Here is a 21,042-nt window from a genome sequence, read left to right as displayed (position 1 = left end):
CTTCGACTGCTCATAAAGAATATCTAAACGGCTTAAAACTGTAGGTCCCTCCATTTGTGGAAAAACATCAAGACGCACGCCACAAATAGGAGGAGGAGCTCGACAAAACACCCAAAAAGCGTGTAAGACAGGTGTCTCGCATTTTATAAGCGAAGTTAGTCCGTCATCGGGTATATGAAACGAGCCGGATTTCCGTATATCCGGCTTAGAATAAGCACTCCAGCAGCATTTAATAAAAATTGATAAGGGGAATATTTTGTGCTTTATGATTTTAAAACAACAACAAAGAAATACCTTAAAAGGGGCAAACACGCAGCTATCCTAAGCTAATTATCAGTGTAAGAGCTTGAACCTCAGAACTTGAAAAAAAAAAAAATGGTTGCAAATTATCAAAACCGTATTGTTAGTGTGCTCGTTGAGAAGCTGACCTGATATACCATGGGCTTTTTGAATTTGTTACTTTTCTGCTTGGTGTAAAGATATATAGGAGCACCCCAGTACTGAAAATAATTTTTTAAATTTTGCGTTTTAATATTTTTAAAAAGGGCTCGAGCTGGTAAGTCTGCACTATTTCTTTAGTAAACTGTATTTGCTTTCGTTTAACCAAATTACCCAACAACATCAAAATTCCTAAGTTGTGGTACCTGTTGAACTATATACAACTAAGGCACTTTAGTGAAAAGGTTTGTTGGAATGATAAGTAATATAAAATAGTAGAAATACATACACACATAAGTACATATGTATGTAGGTAAAATAAAAATAAAAGTCAAACGAAAACAAATACGCGGGAGAGTGGGCAATAATACTGCTTCAATAACAACAGCTACTCGTAAAAACGCATCCATAATACTCTACTCAGAGATGCGCCGCGTCCAACTACTCTTCAAGAGCAAATCGTATAAGCATTGCGTTTGCTTGGCAGTCGGGTGTTGTTGCTCGCGGTAAGCGCATGTGTTGTATGGCTGTGTTAAGGTCAAAGTCGGTGCCTTTATCGTCATCGTTGTTCCGTCATAAACATTCAAAATTTATTAAATCGGTGTCAAAAGTCATGTTAGGGCTAAAGTTATAGCATTTCCACACGTCTTTGTTCAATACTTTACGAGCGTCTTGCCTGTGGCAAATTCTAAAGATTTCACAACTATTGACAAGACATCATAGAGTTGTGGTGTAAGTGAAATTCGCACTGCGTTGCCAAATGTGCTCTGCAAATATTTGTTTAATAGAAAATTCAATTAAAATTATACATTGTTTATGTAACCACGTCACACGTCACGGAGCCGCACGTTTACACTTGGATTTCAAAGTTATTGAGTACCAAAGTGCTATTGCTTGCCGTTTTTATTGTTGTTTTTTTTCGTTGGGGGCATAGGTTGGTGGTTGGTTGTATAGACAGAGTGAAAGTCATGAAAAACAAATAATCGACAGCAACAGAGTGAACAGTACTCCACAGGTATTCGTCGCAGTTCGTCTTGAGCAACGAAAAACGTTTAACACGGTGCAACGCGGAGTAGCGCGAGTGTTTCTTGTTTCTATTTAGTTTTGGTTTTTGTGAATTAAAATCAGCTGTTTTATACGGTAGTGAGCCATACAGATATACATACTTAGATAAATACATACATATGTATGCGAGTATTTGATGGGACGTTTTTGGTTTGGTGCTCTCAGATTTTTAGCACCAGTTTGCTATCAGTTGGTGGCACATTGAAAAATATTTCAAAGTTATAATTAAGATTGATTGATGGATTGAATAGTCATTAAATCATATGGTTTTTAAAATGTTGTGTTACTCATCTAGACTTAAAAAAAAGGGAAGCGATGCATCTTGCACGGATAGAACAGCGCTCCAAAAGATAAACTGTAACTGCCCAGATTTATAATCGTCCAAATACTTTCCATTCAGCTGTATGACGAAACAACAAAAATAAAGAAGTCATCCAACATTACTATGGTGTCGCTAATGCATAAATGCAGATATTTGAATTTTAAAAAATCGGTTATTAAATTAAGACTATTAAAAATAGATTAGAATTGTAGGGACATATAATTTAAAAAATTGTTTTTATTTTTTTGATTGTGGTGTTTCATTTTTTGAGATATTGTACGTATTAGCACGGGGGGCGGCTGATAAGTTCGCAACCTAAGTAAGATATTATATTTTTTATTTTCCATTTATTTATATTATCTCTTTTATACTTTATTGCTGCCTCAATTAAATATACAGCTATGAACAGAGAAATAGCGCACTTCGCCACAATAACATATTATATATGTATATAATGATGATTATTTTTACTGGATGACCTAGTGAAACATTTATTTTTGCACAAATCTATTATTTTATTCCGGTATTATTAAAAAATAAAAGAACGCTGAATAAATACTAATTCAATATCTATAACTATAAGGAGTTCGAAAAATCGGGATTTATAACATTTTGAACAGGACACTGAAAGCAGTCTTTGGACCATTTTTTTCTTTTGGAAGTCAATTGTTCACCACTTTGCTGTATAATTGGGGTAGTTATCATGATTGAATAACCAGTTTACTGGCATGGACTCGATGGAACATGACTCCGTCGCATTTTTGAGAACATCAATATATGTACGAGTATATGATATTATGTATACAGCCATGGACAGATAAATAGTTCAAATGTGAACCTTATACGTTAAGTTAAGTTTTTAGTACGAACTCTGCTTTGATCAAATAAATTTGTTTGCTTACATTTATTACCGCTATTAAGGGGGCGTCCATAAATTACGTGAGGTGTTTTTTCCAATTTTCTGACCCTCCCTCCCCCCCTGGTGAGATGTCGTGAGATTTTATTCAACCCCCTCCCCCATCCCCCAATCTCACGTGAGATTTTTCAAAATGTGGGTTTCTTATGTAAACGCGTTGGATTGTTATTGTAAAAAGAAAAAAAATTTGCTTCGTGCTTTTATTTACGACTAGTTAAGACTAGTAATCAATATTGCTGAGAGTTATAAGTGTAATAAAAATTTAACAATAGAAGACTTAAATCGTAACTACTGCGATTAAAAAAAGAATATCTTCTCTAATTCAGTCCATGGAGAAGCATGCGCGGTTTCAAGAGAGACTATTGGGACCAACATGTCCATATGATTTTCAGTAAAATCATGTGCTCCTTCAACTTCGTTCTAATATAGCCACTCTAAGCCGTTGACGCTTGCGCACAGTAACTCATTAGCTCGTCTTGTGACAATCCGTGAGGGTCGCACTTTGCGGAACATACGCGCTTGCTTAGCTGGTGCAATGTGAGCTGCTCTCCTGTGCTCTGCAGCTCTTGTGATAGATGCGAAGTAAATACCGCATGTACTGCAGCATATTTTCTCTAAATCATCACGTATACTTGGGAAATAGAGATCAATAGGCGTGCTGATGAAGGCATTCAGCGGTTGAATCGGTACGCGTATTAGAAATGGAGCAAATGATTTTCCGTCATGTTCTTTAAAGTCCGGAATTGTCAAACGTCAACCTGAGTGATAGGGCGTTCGGCTCATAGTGGCGCGAAAACAACCGACGGGCTACACTGTACCGCAAATTCAGATTAAATTGAGCTATTTGGTATAAAACAAATATGGTGGTTTGACAGTAGTAATGTATAACGTCGAAGTATGAATGAAATTATTTTCTTTCGAACGAATTAGTGAATGATCTTAATCATACTACGATTACGCTTGAGATTAAATCTTAAGCATGTACAATTTTTTTGTTTCAATCAGAAAAAAAATTGCGTGATATTTGCCGAGACCCCCCCTCTCTCCAACGTAAGATTAGATGAGATTTGACTCGACCCCCTCCCCCCCTTAAACATCTCACTTAATTTATGGACGCCCCCTAAGCTTACATTTATGCGAGGAATTTACCGTTTTTTTCGATGGAATTTTTTGCGTTATATTTTATTTATGCTTGATTGAAGTTGACACACAAATAGCACATTTTAACTTGTGCAGCGGAGAGTAAAACTTTATTATTGCTTCAGAGATTTTTAGTATAACTTTTTGTTTTTAAATAAAATTTTAAAGTAATTTCTAAAAATGGGACGTGGAAAAGACAGCACGCCGGAGAAAAGAGCTCTTATATACCGTATGAGTCAAAACGGAAAAATCTATGCAGAAATAGCTGAAATGATGATGTTCTATCGGAAAATGGTTTATAATTTAGTCGTACCTAAGCAAAAATACGGGGAAAAAACCAAATCCGTGAAAAACTGATGTTAATGTAGATAGAGCTACAATATGCAAGAGCAATGCAGATCCTTTTAAGTCGACACAGCAAATAATGCTTGAAATAAACCAAAAATCTGGTCTACAGGTGTCCAAAAAGCTTGTAGGTAGGCGACTTAACGAAGCTGTTTGGCCGCATAAGCCGAAAAAAACCACTTCTCTCAAAAAGACATATCAAACACCGTCTTACTTGCCTTTGCAAAAACCCATAAAGACAAATCTATTCAGTTTTGGAAAAACGTATTTTGGACCGACGAAACCAAAATAAATAGGATGGGACAAGATGAGAAAACTATTGTACGTCGTCCAAAAAATCAAGCGCTAAATCCTAGGTTAACAAAAAAGACGATTAAACACGGCGGCGGAAGCATCATGGTTTGGGGAACTTTTTCCTGGCATGGTGTTGGGCCGATTGTTCGCGTGGTTGGTAAAATGAATAGATTTCAGTATCTGGATATACTCCAGAATAAAATGGAGCCGCTTGTGTTTCAGTTTGTGCCATTAAATTGGACATTTATGCAGGAAATGATTCGAAGCATACTGCAAAGACATTGAAGGAATGGCTCAGAAGAGAAAAAATTAATGTACTGGATTAGCCGGCGCAGAGCCCTGTTCTCAATCCAATAGAAAATTCGTGGAATGACGTTAAGGTCAAATTCGCTAACAAAAATTTCAAAAATGTTGATGATTTGTGGGCCGCAGTTGAGCAGGCTTGGTACTCGATTCCAAAGGAAAGATGCCACAAGCTTGTAGAAAGCATGGAGCGACAGCTGGAGCGACAGCTTAAAGAAGTAATCAAAAACTGTGGATATACAGGGTGGGGCAAACTCGATTCCCTAATGTAAACTGGCCATAATTTTTGACGTAGACGTAAATGCGGCTTAAAGTATGACATTTTAAAAAGTAGACGTCAGTAGAATTCTAACCATGTCGCAGTATACACCTGTCGAACGTTCTGAAATCGTCGAACTTTACATTAAGAATCAGAACTGAATTATTCTGACTCAACGCGCGTTTCGTGCAAAATTTCCTCGGAAAAAAGCACCTGATCCTAAGACAATTCGTGCATTATATGCTAAATTTAAATCTACTGGTATTCTCAGTAATGTGCCACGTCCAATTATACACCGCAGAGCTAGATCAAACATCAATATCACCATTGCACAAGAGCTTTTACAGGAAAATCCAAATCTTTCGACTGAACGCGGTGCTCAGGCTTTGGGCATCAGTAAAAGGTCAATGCGACGTATTTTACGGATCGATTTGAAGTTGTTTCCGTACAAGATTCAAACTGTGCAACAATTGAATCCACAAGACTACCCATACAGCTCGCCTGACTATTTATTTATTGAACGAAATGTTTCCAAGTCGATTAGTGTCAAAAAAAGGTGATTTTGACTGGCCGCCGCGTCCACCTGACTTAACTGCTCCCGACTTTTTTCTGTGGGGATATTTGAAGGGAAAGGTTTACACTAACCAGCCGAAGACACTTACAGTTTTAAAAGAAAATATTCGACAAGAAATTGCAGCCATAGGACCAGATACATTAAAAAAAGTCATGGAAAATGCAAAAAAACGAGCTCAACTTTGCGTTAAAGAAAAAGGCAAACATTTGCGTGGCATCATATTTCACACATAGTGTAATCGAATTCCAGCGATTAACATTAGTTAACAAAACCGATTAAACTTAAATCTGTTGTATATTTTTCACATAATATGAAAAAAAAAATAGGGAATGGAGTTTGCCCCTCACTGTAGTACAAAATACTAATCTGGTAAAACAATATTATTACTTAACTATCTAATTTATTTACTATTTTCGCTTTTATTTGGAATTTTTTAGGATGTGCTATTTATGTGTCCAGGAAGTTTCGTGAGTTATCAACGTTCTCGTAAATTAAATCAGAACTGAAATTCTTTTTGACAATTTTTTTGTTTTAAAGTGGAAGTAAATATGTTTTTTATTTTTCATGTTGCTTTTTTCCCAATAAAAAATAATTATTTAAAAACATATTCAACTCTTTGCTTTCAAAGTCTAAATGTGCTATTTATATGACCATGGCTGTATAAGAATATCCACATTGTTTATTTTATTCTCATTATTGGTCCAACTCCGTTCGAAGGAAATGATCCCCAAAATTTTTAAGTTACCCCACCATGCTTTAGTGTCTTTGTTGTGCTTTACGGTGATTGAACTCTTGGTTTTTTTTTTTACGATGAATAAAAGTCCTCCCATCAGGGCCAGTCAGATTAATTTTAGTTTTACGTCCGTAAAAGGTATTTTTTTTCCAGAATTTTACAACTTTGCTTCTATGGGCAATTTGCGAAAGACAAACGTGCCGGATATTTTTTTTCGACAGTAGCGCTTTATTTTTGCTGAGACGTTTTTTTTTATTAAGGTGCCTTCACACAAGTCTGACTGATATATTCAAGCTACATTTCTTATTTATTTCCAGCGTTATCGCTCGAGTGGACTTTAAAGAGCCACACTTCTTAAAGGTCCCAATTAATGTTTTCCTTTCAGTGAGCAGTGAGGCCCTCTTCCTATTTTGTTGCCCAATAACGATTATAAAGAACGCAATTATATAAGAATTTGCAATTATAAAAAATAAGAATTTACCGAAAAAACTATCTTTAATCATCTTAACTAATGATTGAAAGAGAACTGCGCTATTTCCTTGTCCACCACAATAATATGCATTTCGAATAAAACATGGTAAGAAGAAACATTAAAAAACTTAACGGGAGCTATTGCCCGATATTAGAAAGAAGTGATTTACAGCTTAATATTGCCATAAAAATGTACATATACGATTATCTGTTAATCTTTTATTTTATTTATTTGTCGTTACTTTATCATTGATTCAAAATGATTAGAACTGTTTTTGAGGTCTCCAAATATTTAGTTTTCGTATTTTTATTTTGTGAGCTTCAAATAAATTCCCATGCAAATGTTACTTCATGAATTACGTGCAACATGACTTGTTTTCAGTTATTTCTGGAATAAATTACGCCCTAGTATTTTTAAGATCAGTGGCAGTAAGCCGAGGGATAGCAGTGAGTAAGTTTCGAAGTATTTATTCACTGATCATCATTTCATTTCGAGCTTTCCAATCGGACACCCTCCCCTTTCCGTCAGTACACTATTAGGTTCGTAAATCATGGTTAAGGTAATGATGCAGGATTTTTTCTCAACCTTATTTCGAATTCAAAGCACAATCGTTGTAGTATAGTATAAGTATAAGTATTTTAAGAGTCACTATTGATGGAATTTGCCGATCGGATGGGAAATGCACTTAGTTGCATGTATTTACATATGCCGGAGGGCGATCGATTTTAAATTAAACACGTTTTTTATTTAATCTTTCGCATCTGAAACTAGACATAGAGCCCGGTGCCCTTGGTTCACACACGTATTAAAATTAAAATATATATGTAGATGTTAGATTCTGTATAAATATTTATATGTGAAAATAACATATACTATAATTTTATAAAGTCAATTAAATCCATTTTTAATAAGGGTGAATAGTTTAATAACAACTATTGTGTATGTGAGTGTGCGTATGTACATATGTATAATTACTTTCATTTATGTATGTGCTTAACAGGCTCACTCCAGAATGATGTTATTTTTAGCTCTTCTCTTATACAGAAAATGTGAAAACATTAATATTCAGTGAAATGATAAACAAACATTTTTCACCTGAGTACGCCACAAGCAGCAGTTAATACCCACGCACAGTCACCACCCACCTAACTATTATATGTACTCCTCTGTCATCTGCACTCTATATATTTTTCATATCGCATTAATTGTTCCTTTCTCCCAAATTACAGCTACAACATTTACAATCCTTCGAACATTACGCCACAACTGCTCTTCCAAATAAGTCAACAAAAAACCAAACAAGTGTGCCATAAATGTTTCGACGTATCCTTTCATACAGCATCATTGGCGCTGGCGTCATCAGTACTGGTCTCAGTCTACACACCAACGACTATGATGTCAATTCCTTGGGTATTGTGCGTCTCGGTCGTTCAGCAATTACCGTTTTCGATGTGGCACTCACTTACAAACGCGAACTGTATTATCGTGAATGGGACAAAACCTCGCCCGAGTACAAAGCGGAAAAAAGTCGTGTACATAAAATAGCTGCCCAAAAGCTGCTAGACCTCATCTGTATTAATAAGGGGGTTTACATAAAAACTGGTCAACATGTTGGTGCGTTGGATTATTTACTCCCCAAAGAATTTGTACAAACAATGAAAATACTCCACTCAAATGCGCCACAAAATCCCGTTGAAGATCTATACAAAGTCATCCGTCAAGATTTGAAACGAAACCCAGACGAAATTTTCGAGTCATTTGAACCAAACCCACTTGGCACGGCTTCGCTTGCCCAAGTACATAAGGCCACACTAAAGACTGGCGAGGTAGTCGCTGTCAAAGTACAGCATCCGTATGTGAAGGGAAATTCTCGAGTCGATATCAAGACGATGGAAGTGTTGGTGAAAATTATGGAACGCATTTTTCCCGACTTCAAAATACAATGGCTAGTTGATGAAAGCAAGAAGAATTTACCCGTCGAACTTGATTTTCTCAATGAGGGCAAAAATGCAGAGAAAGTAGCAAAACAATTTCAGAAATATGCATGGTTACGTGTGCCAAAAATCTATTGGGAACTTAGCTCACCGCGTATATTAGTTATGGAGTACCTTGAAGGTGGACAGGTGAACGATCTCGATTACATTAAGAAACACAAAATCGATCCATTTACTGTGTCGAACAAAATTGGTCAACTGTATTCGGAAATGATATTCACGACTGGTTTCGTGCACAGTGATCCACATCCAGGAAACATACTTGTGCATAAGAGTCCAAAGGGTGAAGTAGAAATCATATTATTGGATCATGGTCTGTACGCGAATCTGACTGATAAATTCCGGTATGAGTACTCAAAGCTTTGGCTCAGTATATTAAATGTTGATCGCCAGGCGATGCGTGTGCATAGTCAGAATTTGGGCATTAAAGGTGATTTGTATGGATTATTTGCGTGCATGGTAACGGGGAGGCCCTGGGAGACACTTATCCAAGGCATTAACAGAGTCAAGTACACCAAAGAAGAGGTGAGTGGCAAGGCACATTAAACAGGTAATGGCAGTAGCAAAAGCAACAAGAACAATGGATTTTGTTTTTGCTTTTAGTCCATAGTCTATAAAATATAATTAAACAAAATTTGGCAATTTAGAGACCAAATAAATAGAAAAAACTCAAAATTGCTACCTGTTTAATGTGCCTTGGTGAGTAGAGCTGTAATTGTTGACTTTTTTCAAATACTAATAACTGACTTTTTGCGTCACACAGAAAACTACGCTACAAGACAACACCTCGCTCGTACTACCGCACATAGCGGATGTGTTGGCTCAAGTTGATCGTCAGATGTTGCTCATACTTAAGACTAACGATCTTATCCGAGGCATTGAGGCTACGCTACGTACACAAAATCGCATGACTGCCTTCTGGGTTATGTCTAAATGTTGTGTACATTCGACCTTCAACGAGCAAAAATCACTCAAATCAACACGCTGGAGAGCTCTGAGGCTATTGATACGTGAGAAATGGGAAATATTCAAATTGAATATTTTTTATGTGTACTTGGGGTTTATTAACTTTGGTTTCTTCGCGGCGTTGAAACAACTTTTATAGAATTAAAAATGCCTAAAAGAAAATTTTATTTTATTTATTCTAATTATTTGGAAAGTTAATAATTAAGTAAGTTTTTGTTTGTTTGTGTGTACATATGTAGTTATTTTGAAAATTTATTTTTGTAATTATAAAAAAATGGCCACCTTTTAATTATATAAAGTGACTAGAGGACAAATGAACTGCAGCGTACAAAATTATTTTTTTAAGTGAAGAAAGTAAGAAACAATACAAATCCAGCGAGCAAACTATTGAAATGAATTAATTATTAAATGCGTTAATTTAACTATTAAAATTTTATTGATCTACTTCAAATATCGAATATTATTTGTTGTTGTTTTTGTAGCAGTAACTTTGCTCTGTCAGTGTAGTGTAATCACCGGTCGTCTTCGTCTAACTCATCTAACGATAGGCCCAGGAGACTTCTTGTTTCGACAGGTTGCGTCCAGAGGGAGAGGGGTGTTAGATGAGTGGGTTTTGAGGGGCATTTGAAAAGGTGGTTAGTGTCGTGCGGGGTGCCTTCACATGCCGGACATATGTTTAGAATGTCGGGATCGATTCTGGATAAGTAGGAGTTTAACCTGCTACAATATCCAGAACGTAACGTCTGCGATTGGTGGTGGTTGGACTCCGATAACGGCATTCGGGGGTCGGGAAGTTAAGAAGGTGGTGAGAGTGTCCCGATGAATGTCGTTTATGGCCTGTCTGTATATTGTCCGATCCAGTAACTGTCTGTTTGTTTTGTCTGAGATCTCGTTCGCGTAGTTGAGTAAATGCCTCCTAATGTGCCTGGGAGGTGGCTCAGGCTCGAGCACGTGTCTGCATGGGTGAGGCCTGCGGTAACACCCTAGCAGAAACTGCTTACTGAGCAGTTTATTGTGCTTATTAAGAGGCAGCATTTGGGCTTCATTATGTAGATGTTGTATAGGTGACATCAGAAGGTATCCTGTCACGGTCCTTAAAGCGCTGTTTTGGCAGTCTACGTCTACTGCGAATCACTGGTTCCAGGCGACCAGACAGGTGCAGCATAGTTTAGAACCGGTCGGCCTATTGCTTTAAAAGTCGACAGCAACATTTCCTTGTCTTTGTCCCAAGTGCTGCCGGCAAGCGACTTGAGAACCTTGTTGCGATTCTGTACTTTAGTTGCAATAGCGGTTGTTTGCGCTGAGAAGGAGAGCAAGTTGTCAAAGGTAACTCCCAAAATTTTGGGGTTGCTAACCGTCGGAATTTGTGTATCATCGACTTTCACCTTGAGTTGTAGCTTGTCCTCCTTTGTCCAGATGGTGGAAAAGGTCGCCGTGGATTTAGTGGAGGAGAGTTGTAAATTCCTCGCAGTGAAGAAGCGAGAAAGACTGGCGAGGTAGTCGTTTTCCTTGGAGCATAGGTAGTTCGCGGTCCACCTCTTCAGCCCTGGCGGGAGTGTCGACTGTAAAATGTCATCTAGTAGCGTGGCGTGGAAGCCTTTTTTAGATCCAACGCTACTAGGACAGTCCTCTCGCAGGGGCGGTTTTGGTTGAGGCCGCGATTTACCTGGGTGTTTATGACGGTGAGTGCCGTGGTGGTGTTGTGCACTCTACGGAACGAGGCTGGGGTCAAGTGTTGTAAAGAGTGGGAGTATAAGGACCTCAAGAGTCTTCACTACTGGGGAAAAGAGAGTTATCGGATGGTAAGACTCCCCTTGGTTGGCGGGTTTCCCAGGTTTCAGTAGTGGGACCACTCTCCCTAATTTCCACTTATCAGGAATGATGAGAGTGGCCATAGACAGGTTGAAGTCCCTGGTGAGATATTCTACACCCAATGCTTTTTCAACATCAGCATGTTTAGTCCGTCAGGGCGAATGGCTTTGGATGGTTTCATGTGTTTGATGGCCCCCTGAACCTCGTCGCTGGAGAAAGCAAGTGGCGCACTGTTGTATGTCAGTTTGTGCAGCCGTCTGTGGTTGCAGGGTTCAGAAATGACACAATGTAATGCTTATTGTAACATTTTTTTAAGACCCTAAATCTGAGGGTCTGCGCACGGGCCTGCTGCATCGCATCCTCACTGGCGATGAAAAATGGATCTATTATGATAACCCTAAGCAACGAAAATGTTGGTTCCTGCCAGGTGAACTAGGTCCATCGACAGCGAAAAAACAAACTGCGTGTAGCGTAGTACACATAACCGAAGTGAAACTTTCAAGGCATACAAAGAAAGAGGGAGAGACCCGAGAGAGAGAGAAAGAATATATATCTAAATAAATTCACAACATTTGCAGAGAATACAAATAGATAAAATTTACAAACATAATTTTCGACGAGAATTCATAGAGCATACAAGTAAGTGTTGCTCAATATATATATACATATGTAAATTATGTTAGTTATGTTTGTACAAAAGTTCAATTGCATCTTCAATTCTTATAGTGTTACATAGTAGGTATGTGAATACGCACGGCAGCAAGCATTTTTTTCAATTTACATTTTACTACAGGGAATAATATTATGTATGCATTTTCTAGATAGTATAAAACTTTGAAATTTAAAATAAATAAAAGAAAACTTCAAAGAAACGTATTTGAATATATGGGACAACTAAGTTCAATTGCATCTTTATTAAATATAGTGTTGCACGCATATGTATGCACTGAAGCAACCATGATCTACCTCACGAATATCACGAATTCATGCAATAATTAGGGAGTAAATATCCTAATGATCAAATTCCTGCCTAACAAATGCTAAAACAATTATCTTTTGCATATGCATATTTGTATGTGTGTATGCATACTTGATGCCCTAGCCTATGAACGTATATATTTGTGTTCTGAACTTCCAGCAAAACAATGCTTATTAATATACACATATACACGTACATATAACCGCGCACACAGGGCACTCACTTTATTCCTCTAAATGCGTATGTTGTACAAAGCTAAAATTCTATGCCTAGCGACTACAAGAATAAAATGCATTAATAGGCGCAGCCGTAGCGGCCATTATTCTAGTTGTCAGACTGTTCAGCACAGTTTGAAATAGTCGCGGCGGCGCCGAACAGTTTCAACTATTGTACTGTACAACAAAAACTCATCATAAAATATATATAAGGTATAGCTCTCTCTCTCCTTTTCCTCTACGTTATGTCTTTTTTCTCTCTTGCGGAACGAAAATGCCCAAAATGTTGCATGGCCTTGAAATTTTACTCTCCATTCACGCTCGTGTCTATCGACGCCTAACAAGTTTTGCTTCAAAAAATATTCATGCTTCAATGTTGTGCATTTGGTGGGATCAGAAGGGTGTCATCTATAATTTTTTTTTTTTTTTTTTTTTTTTTTTTTTTTTTTATTATTTTACATTGCGACTAGTTACAAAGAAAAAATGTTATTAACTAACGAGCAATTTGTTTAGAATTTAGAAAATAAGGTATATACAACAGTTCACGCTAAGGTGTGGTTAGTACATTAAGTCTTTGGGCTTTCTGCGTTTCAGTCTTCTTCTCCAATTAGCTGGATTAGCGAGAATAGTGGCCTCCGTATTGACGTGGTTTTTTAACCTTTCATCATGGGCTTTTGCTATCTTTTTTATCGTGTCTACCACCGAGTCAATATTTAGGTCGCGTTCAAGATCGGAGCTACGGATATACCACGGAGCACCGACTGCACATTTAATAATTTTGTTTTGGAGCCTTTGTATAGATTGAATGTTACTTTGGCTGGAGCATCCCCATAACTGTGCGCCGTAGGACCATACAGGCTTCAGAATTTGTTTGTATACAATCATTTTATTATTGGTGGATAGTGCTGATTCCTTTCCAATAAGCCAATACATATTTCTGTATTTTAATTCTATTTCTTCTTTCTTTTTCTTTACATGGGCTTTCCATCTTAGCTTGGCGTCTAGAGTCATGCCCAGATACTTTGCAGTATTTGAGTATGGAACCTGTCTACCATTTAAATATATTGGAACATATTTGATTTTGTTTTGGGTGAAATTTATATGCACAGACTTGCTTTCATTTAATTTAATATGCCATTTATTGGTCCAGTCATATATTTCATTTATGGCTAATTGTAATTGTGATGTCGATGTGTTTTCCGTGTTTCCTATCGAAAGAATAGCTGTATCGTCGGCAAAAGTAGCTGTTACGCAGTTTGAATTGCATGGCAGATCGCATGTAAAGAGCAAATACAATAAAGGGCCAAGTACGCTTCCCTGGGGAACCCCTGCTTTGATTGGTTTGAGACATGAATATGAATCTTCTTGTTTTATTCTGAAGTAACGGTCGGATAAATACGAATGTAGGATGGTGGAGTACTGCTTGGGTAGCAACGCATTTATTTTCTTCTGTAGCCCATAGTGGCATACTTTGTCGAACGCCTTGGATATATCAAGGAATACCGCAGAGCAGGTTTTTCTTTCTTCAAAAGCATTTTCTATTATTCGCACTATCCTATGTACTTGATCGATAGTCGAATGCTTCGTGCGGAATCCAAATTGGTGCGTCGGTATAATTTTTTTGTTTTCTATTATTATGTTGATCCTTTTGATTAACAATTTTTCCACCATTTTCGATAGTATTGGAAGAAGGGAGATAGGCCTGTATGATGATACAGCGTGAGTATCTTTACCTGGCTTATTGAACATAACGACTTCCGCTGTTTTCCAATATATTGAAAAATATTTTAGCTTAAATGTGGTGTTGACGATATTCGTCAATACAGCAATAATATTGTTCGGGAGCTGTTTCAATATTTCAGCAGTAATGAGGTCGTAGCCTGGCGATTTTTTTATCTTTAGATATGAAATTTCTTCTAATATTTCGTCTTGTGAAACCGGAGGGATCTCATTTATAGCATTGCTATCGCCGTCGTGATCCATATCATCAGCCATTACCGATCCATACGGTGTGAACGTCTCCTCGAGGTAGTTTGCGAATGTATCTGCTTTTTGTTTATTTGTTTTGGCCCACTTAATGCCATGTATCTTGATGGGTGCGTTCTGAGATAACGGTTGTTTTAATTTTTTAGTACATTTCCACAGTGAATAATTTGTCTTCCGTTCATTTGTTAATTCTTGCAGGTATTTTGTGAATGAACTGTTTTTGTACGCTTTAATTTCGTCGCTAAGTGTTTTGGTTATTTTATTTAGCTGAGCTTTGTCAAGAGGTGATCTTGTTTGATGCCATCTTCTTCGTATTTTCCGTTTCTTCAATACCATTTCCTTTATTTCTTTGGTATACTTGTGACCTGAAATGGTTTTCCTTATAGTTGGTGTACTCTGCCAAGCTGCGCGTTGGATGTTATTTGTCAATCGAAGTACTTCGTCATCGAGTTGATCCTTTGTGCTGATTATCGGCAGGTGGTCATCTGGGCCTTCCAAAATGTGTTTAAAGTAATCCCAATCTGTAAGGTGGTTAGTCAGTTTAAATGGATGTTGTATTGTCGTTACATTTTCGTGCAGTGTTAGATATATAGGAGAGTGATCTGATGACATATCCATGCCATTCTCAATGTTAACATAAGCGGTTGATACTTTTTTAGCGATGAAAAACTCCATTAAGTCCGGTGTTTTATGTGGATCTGTTGGCCAGTACGTTGGACTGCTCGTCGATATAGCAATGCATCCTGTCTTCTTAAGTGCATCGTAAAGTTCTCTTCCTTTGGTTGTTGTGAGTCGCGATCCCCAGTGAGTATGCTTGGCATTGAAGTCGCCACCCATTATAAATCTATTCTTGTGGCTGTTTATCAGTTCAATGTATTGGGCGCATTTGATTGTATGTCGTGGAGGGCTATATACCGCGGAAATTGATATTTCAGTTTTGGCGTATATCGTAACAGTTGTTACCTGGAATTCTTCCGTGAATATTTTTTGGTCTTCGTGATGTTTCAAGTTTCTTTTGATGATAATTGCACTCCCTCCTCTTGCACGGTTGCTAGGGTGGATAGTGTGATAAACATTGTAATTTTTAATTTTTATTGACGACTCCTTTGTGAAGTGTGTCTCTGCAATCAAACATACATCCACTTTTTGAGAATCTAAAATAAATTCCAGCTCTTTTTGATGCTTTAAAAGCCCGTTTGCGTTCCAGAGCATTACTTTCAGGAAGTTTGGCATTATAACTTATTTTGCAGATATTTTTCGACGTTTTGCAGTCTTTTTTCGAGTACCAAATTGAATTCATGTTGTTTTGTTAGTTTCTCTAGGATCAGTTTCAAAATGTTATCTTCCTCAATTTTGTTAGCCTTCAATGCTTCTGCAAATGTAAGCACCTTTGGTGCCGTATCTGATGATAGCAGAGTTTGCTGTTTATTTTCTGTTTCAGGTAGCCCATCTTTATTAACGGCTTCAGCTACTTCTTTGTTTGGGTGTAAAGTTCCGGTAGTAGCTTTATTTTTGTTAGTTTGCTTGTCACGTATCTTTTGTAGCTCTTTTTCTACAATGCAACCTCTGTAACTAGCCGGATGGGCTTCTCCACAATTGCAACATTTCGGTTGATGTTCCTCCGGTGGGATCAGAAGGGTGTCATCTATAATGAACTCCTTTAACCATCTGAAACAATCACTGGCGATCGTTATCGATTGCAGCTAATGCGTTTGAATCGAGCTTTCAAAGAAAAGCGGCCGGAATGGGACGGTAGACATGACAAACTGATTTTTCTACATGACAACTTCAGGCCACACGTTGCTAAATCGGTACAGAAATATTTAGAGCGACTGAATTGGGAAATCTTGCCACACCCGCCGTATTCCCCAGACATTGCACCATCTGTTCCGATCAATGCAGTCAGCCCTTATTGGAGAGCTCAATGAATGGATCTAGTTAATAGAACTCGAAATTTTCGTCAATGCGTATGCTGTTTGAAAGATAAGAAAAGGTTTTTGTCTCTAATGGCACATACTTCGCATAATATCATGTATTATTTAATTGTCTAAATAGTTCGTAACTTTGGCTAAGAAAGGACGGAAACTTATTACCATACCATATTTCACACTTTAAAATTCTTAAGGCCAATTTGTCATTAGCTCAAATGGTAATTAGATTTATCAACGCTAGGAGGGAGGAAGCTAATTCTTGAAAATATTACCTTTTCTAGCATGAATTTGCGGCCTCTCCTCAAAATTACATGTCACACTCTCTCTGGATTTCTTCTTTCCTTGCAAGTTTTGGGTAAATCGGAGGCCAAATTCCGATCATTTATGATAATTAATTAATAAAATTTATTCGCGTAGTCTTCCAGTAAAAGTTAAAAATTCAGGCGAATTGCCATCTGTTCGCACTAAAACAAGAAAATAAAAAATAAAATTTGCAAAAACTAGCAAGTTTCACGTACATTTGACTGACGTACAGTCAGACCTTACAATTTTTAAAGTCAGTTAGTTTTTTTTCTTAACATGTAATCAGCTGTCGCAATCAGATACTTTTCTTTCTCGTAAACTTTTGGTAATACAAATTTTCTAAGCAGCTACATACAGCCCTCGTATGTTACTCTGCAAGTTTCTTGCTTACGCAAACCAGAAAATTAGATACCTTGTCATAATTATTGAAAATTATCATATACGCGAACAAACATATTTACGAATTGTTTAAACTTTAGACACATATATACATACATATGCGGTGAGTTTAGAGATTGTTATAAGGAGGATATTATATTTATATACAGGTATATTATATATAATTGGCGCTTAGACCCATTTTGGGTGTTTGGCCGAGCTCCTCCTCCTATTTGTGGCGTGTGTCTTGATGTTGTTCCTGAAACAGTTTTAAGCCAACTCCGAACGGCAGATATTTTTTGTTTTATGAGGAGCTTTTTCATGGCAGAACTACACTCGGAGGTTTGCCATTGCCTGCTGAAGGGCAAAATTTACAAAAAAATAATATTAATCTGTTTTCTTATACTTCCAGTATGTCCATAATGACATTTTATAGCAAATTTACTGAAAAGTGTGTTATTTTCTATGGTAATTTTCAAATTGTTTGCGCACGGATAAATATTAAATTTAAAAAATATGGGCACTCAATTTTATGCCCTTAGAACAAATAATTTATTTATTTTTTGATAATCATAATGTGCTTGCATACATACTTTCACATGACAGTCCTTAAGTAAGAAATTAACTTGAAAAATATTTCCATTACCTCTTTTTTCTTCTGCTAGGCGTTTCCCACGTGCGATACCGGCCTTCCGTAGTAACAAAATGCGTGAAAAGTAATAGATTATTTTCATTAGAAAAAACCGATTCACTGAACCATCAATATGTTCTTACACACGTACCATAATAAGCCCAAAACAGACGAGAAGCAAAAAAATCAAATAGAAGTAATACACACCACTCCAGTACCAGTAATCATCAGTGATGATGATATCGTCTGGTGTGGATGTTGTCCACGGACTTAGGGTTGTCTCATTGCCAGAGGTAGTACTTATATCACGGTCAATCGGGTCGACCGTCGTTGTCGCGACACTTGTCCGGCCGGTTATATTGGTTGCCGACATTACCGTCATTTAAATTATACCGTACGGTTCAGTGCAAAGGTATTCTTCAACTAATAATTAAATTTATCCGAAATTGCGGCACAAGTTTTGATATTCAATTTGTCGTTAAGAATGGGCTTTGCTTGCAGACTTGTCTGTACATAGGTATATAGGTATGTATGTTTATATGAATATTTTTAAAAACAATTACATGCATGCTTGTGTACGAGTATGTACTTACATATGTACATATATACTTGAACATGCAAACAGTAATTCAAACCTTTTGCAACAAATTTTGGAAAAGGTGCGCAAATTTTATCTATTAAATATAGAGGATTTTCTCCGATCAAGCTTTGACAAATTGCTTGATAAGATATTCATTCAATGCGTTCATACATTCCTAGGCGATTTCGCTCATGCATGCAGAAAAGTGTACAAAGAACAATGTGTTTTCGAAATTTTCTTTGTTGGTAAAATTTTATAGCAATATGTGTCATATATGTATGTACATATGTTTGTAATGCACCATGACTTTAGGGTTTTTGGGGTAATGAACAACATACTTCTCTACTACTAATAATACGTTTCTTGAAACTTTAACAGAGAGAATTTCGAACGCTGGTATGACTTATAACTCTGGTGCAAAATTATAAGACTAATCAAATATTGACTTCTACTGCTAGCCAGTAGGCACTTGAGCATTCATGGTAAAGTGGAAGAGGAAATGAATTAAACACATCTCGTAAAATCATAAGACTATTCGATTATTTGCCGATTTCACCTGATTTAAATGTAAAACAAAATTTATTAAATATTTTTGCTTCAATAATAAATTTTCACCTCTTTATTTTAAATTCGGATGTAACTGCTAGCTTTCAAAGAACCAGAGGTACCAAGGTAACTTTTCAGGTTAACAGAGTCACAACTCTGGAACGTGGTGGGTCTCCTAACCGGCTATTATTCGATTAGGTTATGTTAGGTTAGGCTCATGACCCATTGTGATATCGGATGGTGAGCTTGCCCTGACCTCTCCTAAACCAATGTGAATTGATCAAAAACTTTATAAGAGCCATGATTTCCACAATGCTGAGATTCTCCCGCTCATTGAAGAATTGTTTACCGAGATTGACAAATCTTCGTCTGGATAGAGCAGAACTGTGCAGAATTCCATTAGATTGAATTAGATTAGATTGAATTAAATTATTAACCCTACGCAAGCCTCTTGGTCTTATGGATGGCATCACTTCTGCCAGCAAACGAAAGGGATTTTCTTGCATCATGGACAAGTAGTGTGTTCTCAGCTGCCTAAATAAAATATTTCCATTGCTTAAGTCAATCTACGCTACGATCAATTAAGTTTTGTTTTTTGGTAAATTAATGGCTTTTTAGCCGAGGGACAACATGTATATCTAGTTTCATAGAGGAGGACGCCCTCGTATATCAGGAATTTTCTTACTTTGGGGCAGGTATATCTTTTCCACATTACGCAAAATCTGGTGCTTATTCTGGTCTATAATTTTCATGAATGTGGATGTTTTTATAGTCAGTCATATACAAGTCTTACTTATTTCAAGCTTTATTTGTTTTGTTATAAGAAATTATTAAATAAAAGATTCTGCTTTCTGGCAGTTATATTCTCCAACGTTCAACTTTTGCTAAGTGTTTAGCTGAACTCCTCCTCATAAAGGGTGATCACATTGGAGGTACTTTTTCCAATAGGGGTTTTTTGACAGATCTCGCGTGACTACTGCCAAACTGAATACATAATTGTTTTCAGTGTTCATTGACATTTCATCAAGGAAAAACTTATGCCTCAACAACGTTTACTCTCCGAGGAACATGTTAAACGAGGTTCTTTAAAGTGTCGGCCGGAATTTCTCGCACGCGCTGGTGATCCTTTCCTTATATTCACTGATATTTTCAATGAACGGGTTTTTCAGATCGAAAACTTTTCATGCCAGGGTTCCCCGAAAGTTTTCAATCGGGGTTCTTGTCTGGGCTTACGGCTGGTCATGATAAAACTGGAATACCAAAGTCCAGACGCAAAAGCAATATCTGGCCTAGATTAATTTCTTAATGCTGCCCAGACCACCAGTACCACCTTGATCAAAAAGGTTCCGGAATAACCGCCAGGTGTCGCTCTAAATCAACTGTCCTGTTTTTTTTTTGTTAGGTTGATACATCTGTGATTAACATTTCTACCAAAATTTTTAAGTTTAAAACAACGGGTTTGTATTAAGGTTAGGTTAGGTTATGGTGGCAGCCGATCCATACGACAATCTCACTTTGACCTCACAGGACTTTATTTATTTATCTTCATGACATTCAGCAAACGCGCCATTAGCGGAGAAGAGGCGTGGGCGTATGAGTATGACACGCAATGCAGACATCACGCGAATAGGTCGTGAGCTCCGAATAAATCAAGACCAAAAAACCTACATACGTCGTTCTTAGTAAAAAAAACGTGACGCTCACTGTTTTTATGTACATCACGAATTTTTGAAAGAAGTTCAGATAGTTAATAAGAACTATTATTTGGGCATTATAAGACGTTTACGTGCAGCAATTCGCCAAAAAATAAATGATTTGTGGAATAACAACTCTTGGATTTTGCATCATGATAACGCATCC

The 21,042-nt window shown here is 37.1% G+C and overlaps 2 protein-coding genes across 8 annotated transcripts in view; one reads left to right on the top strand and one right to left on the bottom strand.

Annotated features, from left to right (window-relative positions):
* Nucleotides 1-21,042, bottom strand: part of LOC128868523 (uncharacterized) — a 35,895-nt gene that overhangs the window by 2,978 nt on the left and 11,875 nt on the right. The window contains exons 1-2 of one of the 7 annotated variants that reach the window (XM_054110702.1): nt 18,208-18,484; nt 18,072-18,114 (exon numbers count right to left, since the gene is read on the bottom strand). The exons of the other annotated variants lie outside the window; for them this stretch is intronic. Coding sequence (XP_053966677.1) covers nt 18,072-18,114; nt 18,208-18,438 — 274 coding nt within the window. The 5' untranslated portion in view covers nt 18,439-18,484. Of the gene's footprint in view, nt 1-18,071; nt 18,115-18,207; nt 18,485-21,042 lie in introns of those variants that run through there. 7 annotated transcript variants of the gene reach the window in all.
* On the top strand, nt 912-10,255 carry LOC128868521 (aarF domain-containing kinase 1). Its single transcript, XM_054110699.1, has 3 exons — nt 912-1,170; nt 8,091-9,380; nt 9,619-10,255. The coding sequence occupies exons 2-3, from the start codon at nt 8,175-8,177 to the stop codon at nt 9,958-9,960; spliced, it is 1,548 nt and encodes a 515-aa protein (XP_053966674.1). The 5' UTR covers nt 912-1,170; nt 8,091-8,174; the 3' UTR covers nt 9,961-10,255.

This window comes from Anastrepha ludens, chromosome 6, assembly GCF_028408465.1.
Source record: "Anastrepha ludens isolate Willacy chromosome 6, idAnaLude1.1, whole genome shotgun sequence".
Lineage (NCBI taxonomy): Eukaryota > Metazoa > Arthropoda > Insecta > Diptera > Tephritidae > Anastrepha > Anastrepha ludens.
The sequence above is the reverse complement of the archived record's forward strand: the minus strand, read 5'-3'. Positions and strand labels throughout refer to the sequence as shown.

What these genes read in the sequence shown, in the direction of transcription:
- LOC128868521 (XM_054110699.1), top strand. Translation starts at nt 8,175, where the DNA reads ATGTTTCGACGTATCCTTTCATACAGCATCATTGGCGCTGGCGTCATC. An exon ending in TCAAGTACACCAAAGAAGAG is followed by an intron (nt 9,381 to 9,618) that starts GTGAGTGGCAAG and finishes TGCGTCACACAG; the next exon opens with AAAACTACGCTACAAGACAA.